The 14,396-nt window shown below is 46.0% G+C and overlaps 1 protein-coding gene across 1 annotated transcript in view; it reads right to left on the bottom strand.

Moving 5' to 3' along the window:
* Positions 1–14,396, bottom strand: part of NRDE2 (NRDE-2, necessary for RNA interference, domain containing) — a 156,561-nt gene that overhangs the window by 40,498 nt on the left and 101,667 nt on the right. The window contains exon 7 of the mRNA XM_069208189.1: positions 7,949–8,082. Within this exon, the coding sequence (XP_069064290.1) occupies positions 7,949–8,082 (134 nt within the window). The remainder of the gene's footprint in view (positions 1–7,948; positions 8,083–14,396) is intronic.

The raw sequence follows: 14,396 nt of genomic DNA, 5'->3' as shown, positions 1-14,396 counted from the left end.
TTAGAAGGACTAGGTATATGTGTGGCACAATGAGTTTTGGAGGACCACAAATAGCATTACATTTACAGTTCCTAGTTACACGTTGTACCACTTTATTAGGAACTTAGTAGAAAATTAAATGTGGCAACTGGGTGTAAGCCAATTTTACCATGCGAGCACAAGCAGTTTAGCACTGGTTAGAAGCGGTAAAGTGCACACAGTCCTCAGACTAACATAAATTTCAGAAAACTGGAGGGGAGAGAGCAAAACCTTTGAGGAAAGACCACCCTAAAGGATATGTTGTCGAACATCCAGTATTTCATGCGGCACAGAACAGTAGTTCTGTCTGTGTCTAAGCATTCACAATGATTGGAAGTTTGCCTAAGAACTCAAAGTCTAGTAAAAAGGTTACGTTGGGTTTAAAACTTAGTAGCCCTGTTTCACCATTAACAATTCAGCCACTAGACCACACCACCATTGTTATACAAATAAAACAACTATTAATATGAGCACATTCCACAGAAGAATAATCCACTGGAAGAATCAGTAAAGGTAGGGATAGGATATCTTTCACAACACCCATCTGGAACAGTCTGACCTGACTCATTTGCAAAATTTTCAGTTTACAGAGTTAACCACAAACTTCACCCACATACCACATATCACTTCGAATCTAGATTTGTTTAAAACTGTTTTTACCTAATAAATAGCCTATTAAGTGCACTGCCCACATTCTGGCCTAAAATGTTTTAAAAACAGAGAATACTGATTACTGCATTCATTCAGTTTGCTTTGTAAAATACATTGTGTAGCAATATTAATAAAGCTTGAAACAACAATGTGCCAACACAGATACTATGTGAGAAATCACTGTCTCTGTCCTTGGTAGGGATAGCTAGTGTATGAAGTTAAACTTAAAATTATCCACTAGTGGTTGTAGGCTAGCTTTGATTTACTATAACGTAACAGGTCTGTCTCAGTCAATCAAGACAAACTTTTGTTGTAGAAGCTTTGTGTTCAAGGTCACCAGTAAAGTGATTCTTACTAGCTGGCTGCATAGTTTGCATGTAAAGTTCTGTCATGATTCCTTAGAGTGAAAAAGAACGCATTTCCGCCCCCCAAATAAAAAACATCACGTCAGTGCCGTCCCAGAGCATTGCACATAACCAGCACTAAATGTTTTAGCTACCTATGCATTCCTTCTGAGGACTGGTACAGTGAGTGAAATGATGCTTAAAGGGACAGGCATTTCGTGAAATAGATAAGAGCACTGATCTTTGTAAGGGCTGTAGACAAACACTAGAGTACACATTTGTGTTCCCTATTAAACTGCGGAGATTGTAAATGACAAAACAGGTGGACAGGACTACCTTTTTACTTTCCTGATAAACTTAGCAACTGACCTAAACTGAAGAGATTAAATCTGCCAACAAGCTAGCAAAAACTGCTAACACGTTTTAAAAATACTAGGATTAATTTCATAGGGGATACTCCTCGCAAACGTACAGCACAAAAAATATGGGGCATGGACAAAATAAAAAATAAAAAACCTAAACAAACCGGTGTGGTACGATGGCAATGCTGCTGCACTTAACACAAAAATGGGAACAAATGTTCCAAGGTTGAAAGAAATATGCACACCATAAATGTCCAGCAAAATTATCTTATACATAAATGCTAAGTTCAATGTATATATGCAAAGCTCAGTTCTGCCTTAACACACTATCAAACAATACGCATTATAAACATCGGAAAATTCAAAATCAGAAAAGTAGTCCTCTGCTGGAGTCTGTTTTAGAAGGTGTCTGTGTACAGAGAGTTGCATTGACTGATCTTTCAAAGGGAGACCTAACGAACGAGTTACTTACCTTCGGTAACGACTTTTCTGGTGGATACATTAGCTACCTGTGGATTCCTCACCTGATGAATACTCCCATGGCGCCAGCATTTGACGGAAATCTTCTTACTAGTCTCTGCACGTCGACGAGGACGTCACTCTAGCTCACGCGACGCCGTCTGACGTCATACAGGCAATAAGAAGTCCTCGCCGACGTGCCGATGACAGTACCAACATTTTTTACGTGCATGAGAATAATAATAATAACCCAATGCAATGAAAGAGCAAAGCAAACATCTCTTAATATTGTAAATCACACAACATTGCAATAAAATAGCTGTAGATTTAATATGACCTTTTTTTTTTTTTTTTAAACAAATAAATATATTTATACATACGAATCATGTATATACCCAATATATATATAGATTTATATATAAATATACACATATATACAAATATCATACATGCAAAATGTATTGCAACTTTGAAGACCAAAAGGAGCACACTCAAGGATTGCTTGGAGAGACCAAAAAGGCAACGGGGAGGCGGGTGGGACCGTGAGGAATCCACAGGTAGCTAATGTATCCACCAGAAAAGTCGTTACCGAAGGTAAGTAACTCGTTCTTCTGATGGATACAACTACCTGTGGATTCCTCACCTGATGAATAGAGTCCCAAAGCAGTACCACGCCCGGCGGTGGGTGCCTAAATGGTCAAACCAAGAAATCCTGCAGCACTGACCGTGCAAAATGACCGTCCCTTCTGACCTCAGAGTCCAAACAGTAATGTTTCACAAAAGTGTGAAGGGACGACCAAGTTGCGGCCTTGCAGATGTCGACCACAGGAACACCCCTGGCCAAGGCCGAAGAGGCCGACTTAGCTCTGGTGGAGTGAGCTCTAATGCCCTCAGGCGGATCCTTCTTTGCCAAAGAGTAACAGATTTTAATGCAAAGAACAACCCACCTGGAGAGTGTTCTCTTGTGGACTGCCTTTCCTCTCCTCTTGCCCACGTATCCGACAAACAGCTGATCCTCCAGCCTGATATCCTTCATTCTGTCGATATAGAAGCTCAACGCCCTTTTTGGGTCCAGGCGATGTAGTCTTTCTTCCTCCTTTGAAGGATGAGGCGGAGGATAAAACGTGGACAAAGTGATTGTCTGAGCCAAATGGAAGGGTGAAACAACCTTCGGAAGGAAAGCAGCCTTGGTCCTCAACACCACCTTATCCCCATAAAACGTTATATAAGGGGGTTTAACCGATAAGGCCTGCAACTCACTCACTCTCCTTGCAGATGTTATAGCTACCAGGAATACTGTTTTAATAACCAAATACCTTAAGGGGCAAGAATGCATAGGCTCAAAAGGGGACCCCATAAGGAAAGTCAGGACCAAGGACAAATCCCATTGAGGCATAACGAATGGTTTTGGAGGATATTGATTCAGAAGACCTTTCAAGAATCTGAGAACAATAGGGGATTTAAATAACGATGGTTGGTCTGGAAGACAAATGAAGGCTGACAAGGCCGACAAATAACCCTTAATGGTAGCTACTGCACAACCTTTCTGCGCTAGAGACAGTGCAAAAGACAAAACATGTGACAGATGAGCATGTAAGGGATCAATCTGTCTCTCTCCACACCACATAACAAATTTAGACCACCTATTAGCGTAGATAGATTTAGTGGAGTGTCGCCTGGCCGCTAAGATAACATCCACTACATCAGGCGGGAGAGAGAAGGAACTCAGGTTGCCCCGTTCAATCTCCAAGCATGTAGGTGCAGACTCTGGAGGTTGGGGTGTAAAACCTGCCCCTGCGACTGCGAGAGGAGGTCTGCCCTGAGAGGGAGACGGAGCGGAGGGCACAGTGAGAGTTGGAGAAGGTCGGAGTACCATACCCTCCTTGGCCAATCCGGAGCTATTAAGATGACTTGGGCCCGGTCTTGGCGAATTTTCCTCAACACTCGAGGAATCAAGGGTATGGGGGGAAACGCGTAAAGCAACTGGTCGCACCAGGTTATCTGAAACGCGTCCCCCAACGCTCCCTGCATCGGATACTGGAGGCTGCAGAATAACGGGCAATGCGCGTTCTCCCGAGTGGCAAACAGATCTATCCGAGGAAACCCCCACATCTGGAAGATTAAACGGACTTGATCTGGATGGAGACGCCACTCGTGGTCTGCCGAGAATTGGCGACTGAGACTGTCCGCACGTACATTCAAGACCCCGGCCAGATGATTTGCCACCAAGCAAATCTGATGTTCCTTTGCCCAGGACCATAGCCGAAGAGCTTCTCTGCAGAGAAGGTACGACCCTACTCCTCCCTGTTTGTTTATGTACCACATCGTGGTAGTATTGTCCGTCAGGACCTGTACCGACTGACCACGAAGGGATGGGAGGAAGGCCTTGAGAGCCAAACGTACAGCCCGTAACTCCAACAGATTGATATGAAACACCTGTTCCTCTGGAGACCAAAGCCCTTTGATCTCCAGATCCCCCAGATGAGCTCCCCATCCTAGGGTGGAGGCATCCGTTATTACCGTGGCCACTGGTGGCGACTGCGCGAACGGCTTCCCCTGTGAAAGATTGTTGCCCGCAATCCACCACTTCAATTCCACAGCAGCATCTCTGGAGATCTTGACAGTACCTTCTAAATCTCCCTTGTGTTGAGACCACTGCCTTCGGAGGCACCACTGAAGAGCCCTCATGTGCCAGCGAGCATGCGTGACCAACAGAATGCAGGAGGCGAACAGACCGAGCAGACGAAGGACCTTGAGGACTGGAACTACCGCTCCATTTCGAAACATTGGAACCAATTCCTGAATATCTTGAATCCGCTGAGGCGGAGGAAAGGCTCGACTCAATGTTGTATCCAGTACTGCCCCTATGAACAGGAGGCGCTGAGAGGGCTCCAGGTGAGATTTGGGCACGTTCACCGAAAAGCCCAGGTCGAACAACAACTGGGTTGTTGACTGCAGATGATGCGACACAAGCTCCGGGGACTTGGCTTTGATCAACCAGTCGTCCAAGTAAGGGAATACTGCTATCCCCTTCCTTCTGAGCTCCGCCGCAACCACTGACATCACCTTTGTGAAGACTCGAGGTGCTGAAGTAAGACCAAACGGGAGGACCGCAAACTGTTAGTGCTGCGACCCTACCACAAACCGGAGATACTTCCTGTGCGACTTGAGTATCGGGATATGAAAGTAAGCATCCTGCAAGTCGACAGACACCATCCAATCTTCCTTGTTCAACGCCAAAAGCACCTGTGCTAGGGTCAGCATCTTGAACTTTTCCTGTTTGAGGAACCAATTCAAGATCCTCAGATCCAGGATTGGTCTCAACTGACCATCCTTTTTGGGAATCAGGAAGTATCTTGAGTAACAACCTCGACCCTTTTCCTGCTCTGGGACCAACTCTACCGCGCCCTTTGAAAGGAGGACTTGAACCTCCTGTTCTAGCAACAGGAGGTGTTCTTCTGAACAATAAGATGGGCGGGGCGGGATGAGGGGCGGGAACTCCCGAAAGGGAAGGGCGTAGCCTTTTCCCACAATGCCGAGAACCCAAGTGTCCGTTGTGATAGACTTCCACTTGTGGAGAAAACGCTGTAATCTTCCCCCTACAGGAGAGGAGTGAGTGGGAAACGGTGGAAGCCTAAGGCTGCTTCCCCTGCTGCACCCCTCCAGAGGACGAGGAAGAGGCAGAGTGCTGTTGAGAGGCTCCTCTGGTACGGACCCCACCCCTCCCCCTCCCTCTAAATGACCTATAGGGGAGGGAAGAGGCGGGTTGCTGGAACCTCCCCCGAAAGGAAGAGGAATAAGAGCCACGCCCAAATCCCCGAAACCTCCTGAAAATTCTAGAAGAGGCAGAGGAAGAAGGAGCTTGCAGTCCTAACGATTTGGCTGTGGCTCTGCTCTCCTTAAATCGTTCCAAGGCTGAATCTGCCTTGGCTCCAAACAGTCTGTCCCCATCAAACGGGAGGTCCAGCAGGGTCGATTGCACATCCGCAGAGAACCCTGAGTTTCGGAGCCAGGCCTGTCTTCTTGCCACCACAGCCGTGCCCATCGCCCTGGCCACCGAGTCGGTCGTGTCCAGCCCAGACTGGATAATCTGGGTCGCGGCAGCCTGGGCGTCCGAGACCACATCCAAAAGACCCTGGGGAAGCTCCGTGAATGAAGACGAAATATCATCCATCAGCGCATGGATGTACCTCCCCAGAATGCACGTGGCGTTGGTGGCCTTCAACGCCAAACTGCATGACGAAAATATTTTCTTGGACTGCGCATCCAGTTTCTTGGAGTCTCTGTCTCCAGGCACCGTCGGGAAGGAACCAGGCGCTGACTTTGAGGAACAGGAGGCTTGCACCACCAAGCTCTCCGGCGTAGGGTGTCTAGAGAGAAAGCCAGGGTCAGATGGTGCAGCTCGATACCTCCTGGCCACAGCCCTATGAACGGCCGAGGAAGACACCGGCTTCTTCCACACCTCCAACACCGGATCCAGCAAAGCCTCATTAAATGGCAAGAGAGGCTCAGCTGCAGCAGAGGCCGGATGCAATACCTCTGTCAGCAAATTCTGCTTTGCCTCTGCCACCGGCAAAGGCAGGTCCAAAAAGCTCGCTGCCTTCCTCACCACAGCATGAAAGGAAGCAGCCTCCTCCGTATATTCCCCTGGAGATGAAAGGTCCCACTCAGGGGAAGTGTCCAGCCCACTGGCTGTATCCAGACCATGCAGTCCGTCTCCAGAGTCCTCAATCTCTCCCTCCTCTAGGACTCGCTGGTACTCTTGCTCTTCTAAAAGACGGAGAGCACGCCTCCTCGAATGAAGTCTCTCCTCGATACGCGGAGTCGACATGGCCTCCGCCGACGTCGAAGAACGGCGCCGATCTCCAGAAGCATCTGACGCCGCGTCCGGCGCCACAGGCAGCTTCGGCGCCGAGGCAGGAGCCGGAGGACGAGGGCAAAATCCTGACTGGGCAACCTCCGGGGCCGAAACATCCGAAGCCACCGGAGCGGCCACCGACGCCGGCACCGGCGCCGAGCCCACATTCCCAAAAGGGAGAAAGGGCGTAAAGGGTGCCGGCCGAAGAGGCGCAGGATCACCCAACGAAAAGGCCAAGGGCCCCGAAGGACCAGCCGGAGCAGCTCCTGGAGCCATCTGCTGAAAGATGGTATACATCGCATTAAGAAACGCGGTACTATCGGCTCCAGGAGTGGGAAAAGCCGGATACTGGGGTGCCTGGATCGAGGGCGACCCCGACGCCGGCCTCGACGTCTGCGACGCCGGAGAAAACACAAGAGGCTGCACCACCTCAATCACTGACGCCTGACCAGGTGAAGTCGGTGACGCCGGAGAGGGCAACGGCGTCGATGGATGCGGCGTGACCGTGGGGCTGACCTCCCAAGTCCTCCGACGCCGAGCCGAAGGTGACCTCGAACGAGACTCCTTGCTGGAGTGACGTCGTGAGTCTCTACGGCGCCGGGAGTCTCGATGACGCCGGTGAGACCTTGGCGAAGAAGACTTCTTATGATGTTTCTCCTTCTTCTTTGACTTTGCCATGAATAACTTGGCCTCGCGCTCTTTGAGGGTCTTCGGATTCATGTGTTGACATGAATCGCAAGTCGAGACGTCGTGGTCGGAGCTCAAACACCATAGACAGTCGGAGTGAGGATCTGTAACTGACATCTTGCCCCCACACTCTCGACAGGGCTTGAAACCCGACTTCCTCTGAGACATTGTTACCGCAGAGAAGACTACGCAGCAGACAATACACTGTAACCACGAAGGTAACAGTAACTCCCTCGAAGATAACCGTTTCGAATGCACGGAAAAAAGGGAACTGTCATCGGCACGTCGGCGAGGACTTCTTATTGCCTGTATGACGTCAGACGGCGTCGCGTGGGCTAGAGTGACGTCCTCGTCGACGTGCAGAGACTAGTAAGAAGATTTCCGTCAAATGCTGGCGCCATGGGAGTATTCATCAGGCGAGGAATCCACAGGTAGTTGTATCCATCAGAACTGGTCTTTCATAGGCCTATGCGTCAAGCAACCAGGTTTGAAGAAGGGGAAGTCGATCATGTCCTGATTCAAGTGGACCCCACAGTTGCAATTATTGATCTATTAAAGGGAGATCTTACCTGTTCTTTCGTAGACATTTCTTTCACGCTGTCAGGTTTGAAGAAGGTGAAGTCGATCATGGCCTGGTACAAAGATATAGCCTTCTCCGAATGGCCAGCCTGCCTGAGAAAATGACACTGCTGCAGGAAGACAGCTGCAAAGACAAAGGAAGCAAAATGACACCAGTCAGTGAACAATGAAGAGAAGCATATTCCTAGGCAGTGCTTAATTTGTGCTGGTGCAAGTGATGGAAACAGATTCTCATTTTTCAGCACAAGGACTTAGTTTCATCTTCAGACTTTAATCCAGGGCAAGACAGAGAAAGTAAGAAAAGCGGTAAAGCAGGAGGAATAGAAAATAGGAAAACAGTGACAAAGGGAGAAAGCAGTAATGAAAAAAACCTATGAGATAAGGGAGAAGGAGTGTAGGGCGGTGAAATCAAAACTGGACAGCATTGGTATTTGGTAACCCCTTCATTCAACAATGCCGTACTCCCGAGAAAAGCATTGGGAACCTGCACTAATATGTATGTATGTGTATATATATATATATATATATATATATATATATATACACACACACACACACACACACATACATATATACACACATATATATATATATATATATATATATATATATATATATATATATATATATATATATATATTCATTTCATCAACTTTTATCTTCCAAATGTTTCAAGCGAGTTAGGCTACCCGTAGTGGGACCGAGGCTCACTGGCCGATATTTCTGTCACCCGCTTAAATAGAACAGGAGACCAGTGTACATTACATGTACATTCAAAAGGAGAATGGAACACTAGCATGTTAAATGTATCAAACATTGTGAGGGTCAGACAACTAGAAATATTACAGATGATAAATGCCTTGACTTTACTGCATGCATTACCAGTTGCAAAAATGCACTGTCAATCACCTACCTACTCACCAAAAGACTTTCATTCAATTGGAGCAAGGGAAGGGTCAATGTAGTCTTGCTATGTATCCCTAACAGACAAAATGGGCAGACTGTTTTCAGACATACTACAGTGCCAGCAGGATTTGGAGAAAAGGGTCATGCTATGAATCTAACAAACTGTAGGGTCTAATTAAAAGATTCCCTTGCCCTTGAAGGTTGAACTAAGGCTTACAGAGGCATTCTGCTGTGGCTGAAATCCAACTGGACTGCACTGTGAAACCTACATGACTGCTTTGAGCAGTTAACAGCAATGATTACCTGTAGACATGGTGGCCGCATAGTGTTTGTGTGTGTGGAGGTTAGTAAAAAAAAAAATAGATCAGGAAAAAAAAACGTAAAAGTTAGTATTTGTTTTCAATCAAAATTACATTTTAAAAATAGAGACAAAACAGTGCTTTAGAACTACTTCTTCAATATTTATGCTGGTGTAGACAGATGAAAGAACCCCGCAAAATCTGCCATGGGCTTCAGGTCCTTACCCTATAGAGGCAAATGAAAGGCAGCTTAATTTCTCTTAGAAACACACCAGTCAAACCAACAGTGTCCATGCTCTCTCATATTTTGTTTTTTAATATACACCTCTGGACTCAAATACAGCAACAGAGTGGTGGTAGGGGATGTGAGAATAGAGGGAAAGGTGTACAAAGGAGGGTGGTGTTAGAATAAAAAAGGATGCTAAAAAAAAGCCAAACATCCTGAAGAATAAAAGTATCAATGGAAGTGGAGAGATCCCAACAATAGTTCTCACACAAACCAGCCTAGACTGGACATGGATTATCACAAGTGATATTTAAATCCTACATTCATAATGTAAACAGGCCACGTTGAAGCCAGTTAACAATGGGGTAAAAACATAAACCCAGGAGTGCCGTAGACTTTTACAACACTGATGCGACCTAGACAGCATAAAAGAATGGACAACTTGGCTAAGGAAGTCCATATATATTGATTTCAAATATTTTTAATACACCAGCTCGTCGTTGAACGCTCTTTGTAATATCAGTGTCAATAAAGTAAGACCTATCAAAAGACCTAGTCTGGCATCAGTAACCAGACAAATGAATGGAAGTTACCCTACTGTGAATTTTCTTTTAACGTACGCAGGGTTTGGAGCATGAGTTGGCATTGCATAAATGCTCACCGTACTGACAAAGTAAATTAATGCCTTTTGACCCAGGTGATTGGTCAGAGAACCCCCGACCATTTAGATGCAGTCAGGATGGGCTTTGAAAGCAGTGGGATTAAAGCATATTGTAGGAAGGTGATGGGTATCCTCTAAGCTCACTGCAGGCATCATTACTCCCACTGTCAGGAAGGTGGTGAATATTGCTCTCAACCACCTAGGCAAAAAGTTTCAAACCACCTACGCAAAAAGTCTCAAGAAAAGTAAAAAAAACACTGGCCATTCGCTCACTACTATAGATATATAAAAGTACTAGGGTCTAATTGTTTCTCTCGCTGAGATAGCCTGCATTTTGTCCAGGATAAAGATGACACTTCCCATCCAAGCACCCAGCAGAATGGATGTATGGATGTACATCAAACAGGCATTAGCTTCTGTAAGAAATTGGGTTACTGGTTGAAAGGGGTGGAAGCCCTTTTTAAGCAACAAGCACAATCTTTGTCAGTGTGAGCCACAAAATTCCCTAAATTAACCTGTGCATTATACTCTGATACCATGCTACAAAACAGTCGGGCTTAACATAGAGGCAATGTATAAACTATTAATGCAGCACACACACACACTGTTATCAAGTGAAAGGATAAAATCCCACAACAATTTAGTAAAATAGCGTAAATTGAAATACATATATTTGATACCAGAACCACAAAAATCCCATCAGTACAACTAGAAATATCAAATTTGAAGATTTTAGATAAGCAGAGCGTCTAAATGCAGAAGGTGTCATTTCTGGTCACCTAGACGTACTAGATCGGGGAAAATTCACAAGCTCATCCCGACCACCATGGAGCTCAGGCCAGAAACAGGGGCTAGGTTAGTACCACTGAAAATGCTGCCTTCTTAAAGTCAGGAATAGACAGTCCAGTTGGCGGAGGCGAGAAGGAGCAGGGAGAGCACTGCGGATAGTTGTGGCTGCTGCGAGAAGATTCAGTTGGGTGTTGCGGACAGTTGTTGTTGGAGCTTTGTGTTGGTGGTCACCGCAACCGGTTGTGCAGATCTTGCACTACTTGCGGTCACTGACCGTTTGAGGTTATGAAGCGCTCAAACGTCAGAATTCAATTTTCTTGCACAGGACTGCTCTCTGATGCCAGTCAATGGTCCTGACCCTGAGGAGGCACCTTTTGCAGATAAGGGACTCACTCTAGCAGTGGCCATCAGGGCTCAGGCAGGTCCAGTTAGCTGTGCCATTGCAGAACAGGTCTCTAGAGCTTGTTATGTCTATAGCTCACACGGTAGGCCAGCCAATTAGCCCTTGGAGTAACTCTATTGGTCCTGGAATCAAGGAGCAGGTCCAAGCTTCCTTCCCTAGGCAGCTGGGTCTTCCACAGGTCCAGAAGTGATCTGAAGAGATTGTTCAGGAGGCTCAATATCTATACATGGTGCCAGCCTTTGAAATGGGGGGGCTCACCCTGGTTACCCCCACATCTGGGTCTCAAAAGTTCTTCTCTTCCCATGCCAAGGCTCCTAATAGTGTGAGGCTACAAAAGAGTGGAATCACGTTCCTTGTGTGTGTTGGAGGCAGCCCTTTGAAATGCAAATGGGGCAGGGAACAGCTCCACCTCACCAATCCTGGCAGAATGGCCCATGTCCCAATGTTAACGAATAGGAGCAATAGGTGTTGCAACAGTGAAAAACAACTTCCAGTACAAATAAAACCCACATTTCCTACTTTTTAAATGCAATGCACCCTGCCCTCTGAGTCTCTAGGGCCTACCTTAGGGGTGACCTGTATTAAAAAGGAAGATTTTGGCGTGGCAAAAGGTATATTTTGCCAGGTCGAAATGGAAATTTAAAACTGAACTGGAGGCTGCAGCGGAAGGCCTGAGACATGTTTTAAAAGGCTACTTTAGTGGGTGGAACAAGGCGTGCTGTAGGCCAACTGGTAGAATTTAATTTGCAGGCCCACGTGGAACCATTTTACAATCATGCAGCACCATTTACTAGTGACATACATATTAAATGTGCCAATTAGCTGTAGACCAATTGTCCCATGTTTTAGAAAGGAAGAACAAGCACCTTAGCACTGGTTAGTAATGAAAACACATTCAGCAAAATTGGAGGGGTGAAAACAAAACGTTTGGGGGACTATAACCCAAGGGTGCCAGGTCTGACAGGTTGCCATAATTCTGGATCGCCGATTGATTTTTCAAGGACACTACCTGTTTAATCCTCCTCTGACATGGAGAAAGATGCCACACAACAGCAACCACTGGATCAATCAAACTAAATAAATGTCAACATATCTAGACCTTACTAAGTCATACACAGTCCTGGATGAGGATGGCCAATTTATGTCTGACTTTGTTACCAACACTTACAACCCTGGAGTAGTTCCTCGTGCCCCACAGGCAAAGTAACTGGGGCTGAGGTTTATGGATGGTTTATTTCGGCTCACTTGAGAATCAAGTGACACAAAAAGGTGTGGAACTCCTAGTGATTCCACTCCCCCAGATAATAAGCATAAGAATTCCTGCATAAATATGCTAGTTTTTTTAATTTATTTTTTTACAGGGTACAGAAAAGGTCTATAAATCGTGAGGACACATTTACACACAAAGTTCACAGACAAAGATCCATAATTTGGTAATGGAGGTCAGGACTTCAAGTTAAAAGAAGGACTCTTAAACGCTCAGATGCAGAAGAGTATCATGAATTACATTATACATTCAGTTGGTGAAATAAGTGCCCACAGAAGCAGTATCATATTGGAGGACAATTTTATTGCAGGGATGGGTGGATGTGTGAGCTTAGTGCAGAGTAATAATTCTGTAGATTTTGCTCCTGAAAAGATCTTCAACATAAGTAAACATAGTCCTAGCTACTTTTTCAATTCACGATCCACCTTCAGAACCCAGCAGATACAAGTTAGCAGCAGATGTTTGGCTGCCTTCTGACTCCTGCAAATGAAATTCTTCCCACCATTTTTCCAGTCCCTCATCCTTTCAGGGAAGTTACAGACTCCTGAGGAACCTCACAGGCAGCCGCAACTACTAGCCTAGTCTAATCTACAATCTTCTCTTAAAAGAAGAGATAGGATATCTAATGTTCAGACCAATAGGGCATGTACTAAAGGCAGCAATAGGACTGTATATACAATTTATGCTGATGAACTGGCATAATGTGTTCTTCAAACACTTCCTTACTGAACTAGGATTAAGATTTGATAGACTATAGATGCCAGGCAGGATCCATAGAATTGGCTAGCAGTGTTCCTGCACGCTGACAGGTGGCACTGTGCAGCTACACACTGACTCCATACAACTCTGGAAGTGAGGGAGCACAGGAACATATAAGAGCCACCCTGTGTGATGACACCAGTTTTCTATCATTTCCCTTTCAGCACTCTCAAACACAAAGCATGAACGATTATTGGTAAGTGTACTGAAACCAAGTTGACACATTTGTAGATGTTAAAAGAGGCCACCACTCAGAAAGGAAACAGAGGGCAGTGATGAATCTGCAGTTAGATAAAAATTGGTCTGGCACATACAAAAAGGGCCAACTAATAACCTTTCAGAGTGCTCACTGCAAGACCTTGCTGGGCTAAAAACAAAACAAACAAAACATTTTGCAACAGCTTTGCCTGCTAGGGATCGGTATCCTGGGCGCCACAGCAGATTTTGAACTGCCGACGGGGATGATATTCACCATTTCAGGTGACAAATCGAATGCAGTCAATTGCTGCCATCTCAATCTCCATGCGTGAGGTATAAATTGCTGGGGTTTGTGTGGAGGACCCTGCCCTGCTGCTGAGACAGGAGGTGCTTGATCAGAGGAGAGATGCTCATGCTCAGGAGCTTCAGGTACCACATTCTCGAGGACCAGCACGATGTCTTGTGCCCCGTCATTCTTAATCTCCTTAAGAACTCTGGGCAGAAGAGATAGTGGCAGGAGGGCACACAGCTGTCCCTTGTTCCATTCCAGCCAGAATTTATCTCCTAAAGTATGTTATTGCAGGATCTCCAATGCGATGAATTGTCTGCAGTCTGCATTCTAGAAGGTGGCAAAAAGATCTAGCCAGGGCTCTCCCCAAAGGTTGAATACACTTGGGCTACCTTGGGATGTAGAAGCCACTAGTGATCTGCCAGATATTTGCCCAATTCATCTGCAGTGGCATTCAAGGACCCTGCCAGGTTGTTGGTGAGCTTGAAGATCTTCTGGCATGCCAACCATCTCCAGAAACGCAAAGTCTCTTGGAACACGACCAAGGACTCCACACTGCTTATTACAGTATCAGACAGCAGTGGTGTCATGTGTGAGAATCTGCACCAGACTCTCCCTGGTAGACAGGTTTCAGGGTCAAA

Source organism: Pleurodeles waltl, chromosome 9 (assembly GCF_031143425.1).
Source record: "Pleurodeles waltl isolate 20211129_DDA chromosome 9, aPleWal1.hap1.20221129, whole genome shotgun sequence".
Classification (NCBI taxonomy): domain Eukaryota; kingdom Metazoa; phylum Chordata; class Amphibia; order Caudata; family Salamandridae; genus Pleurodeles; species Pleurodeles waltl.
Note: the sequence above shows the minus strand (reverse complement) of the source record. Positions and strands in the feature narration are given on the sequence as shown.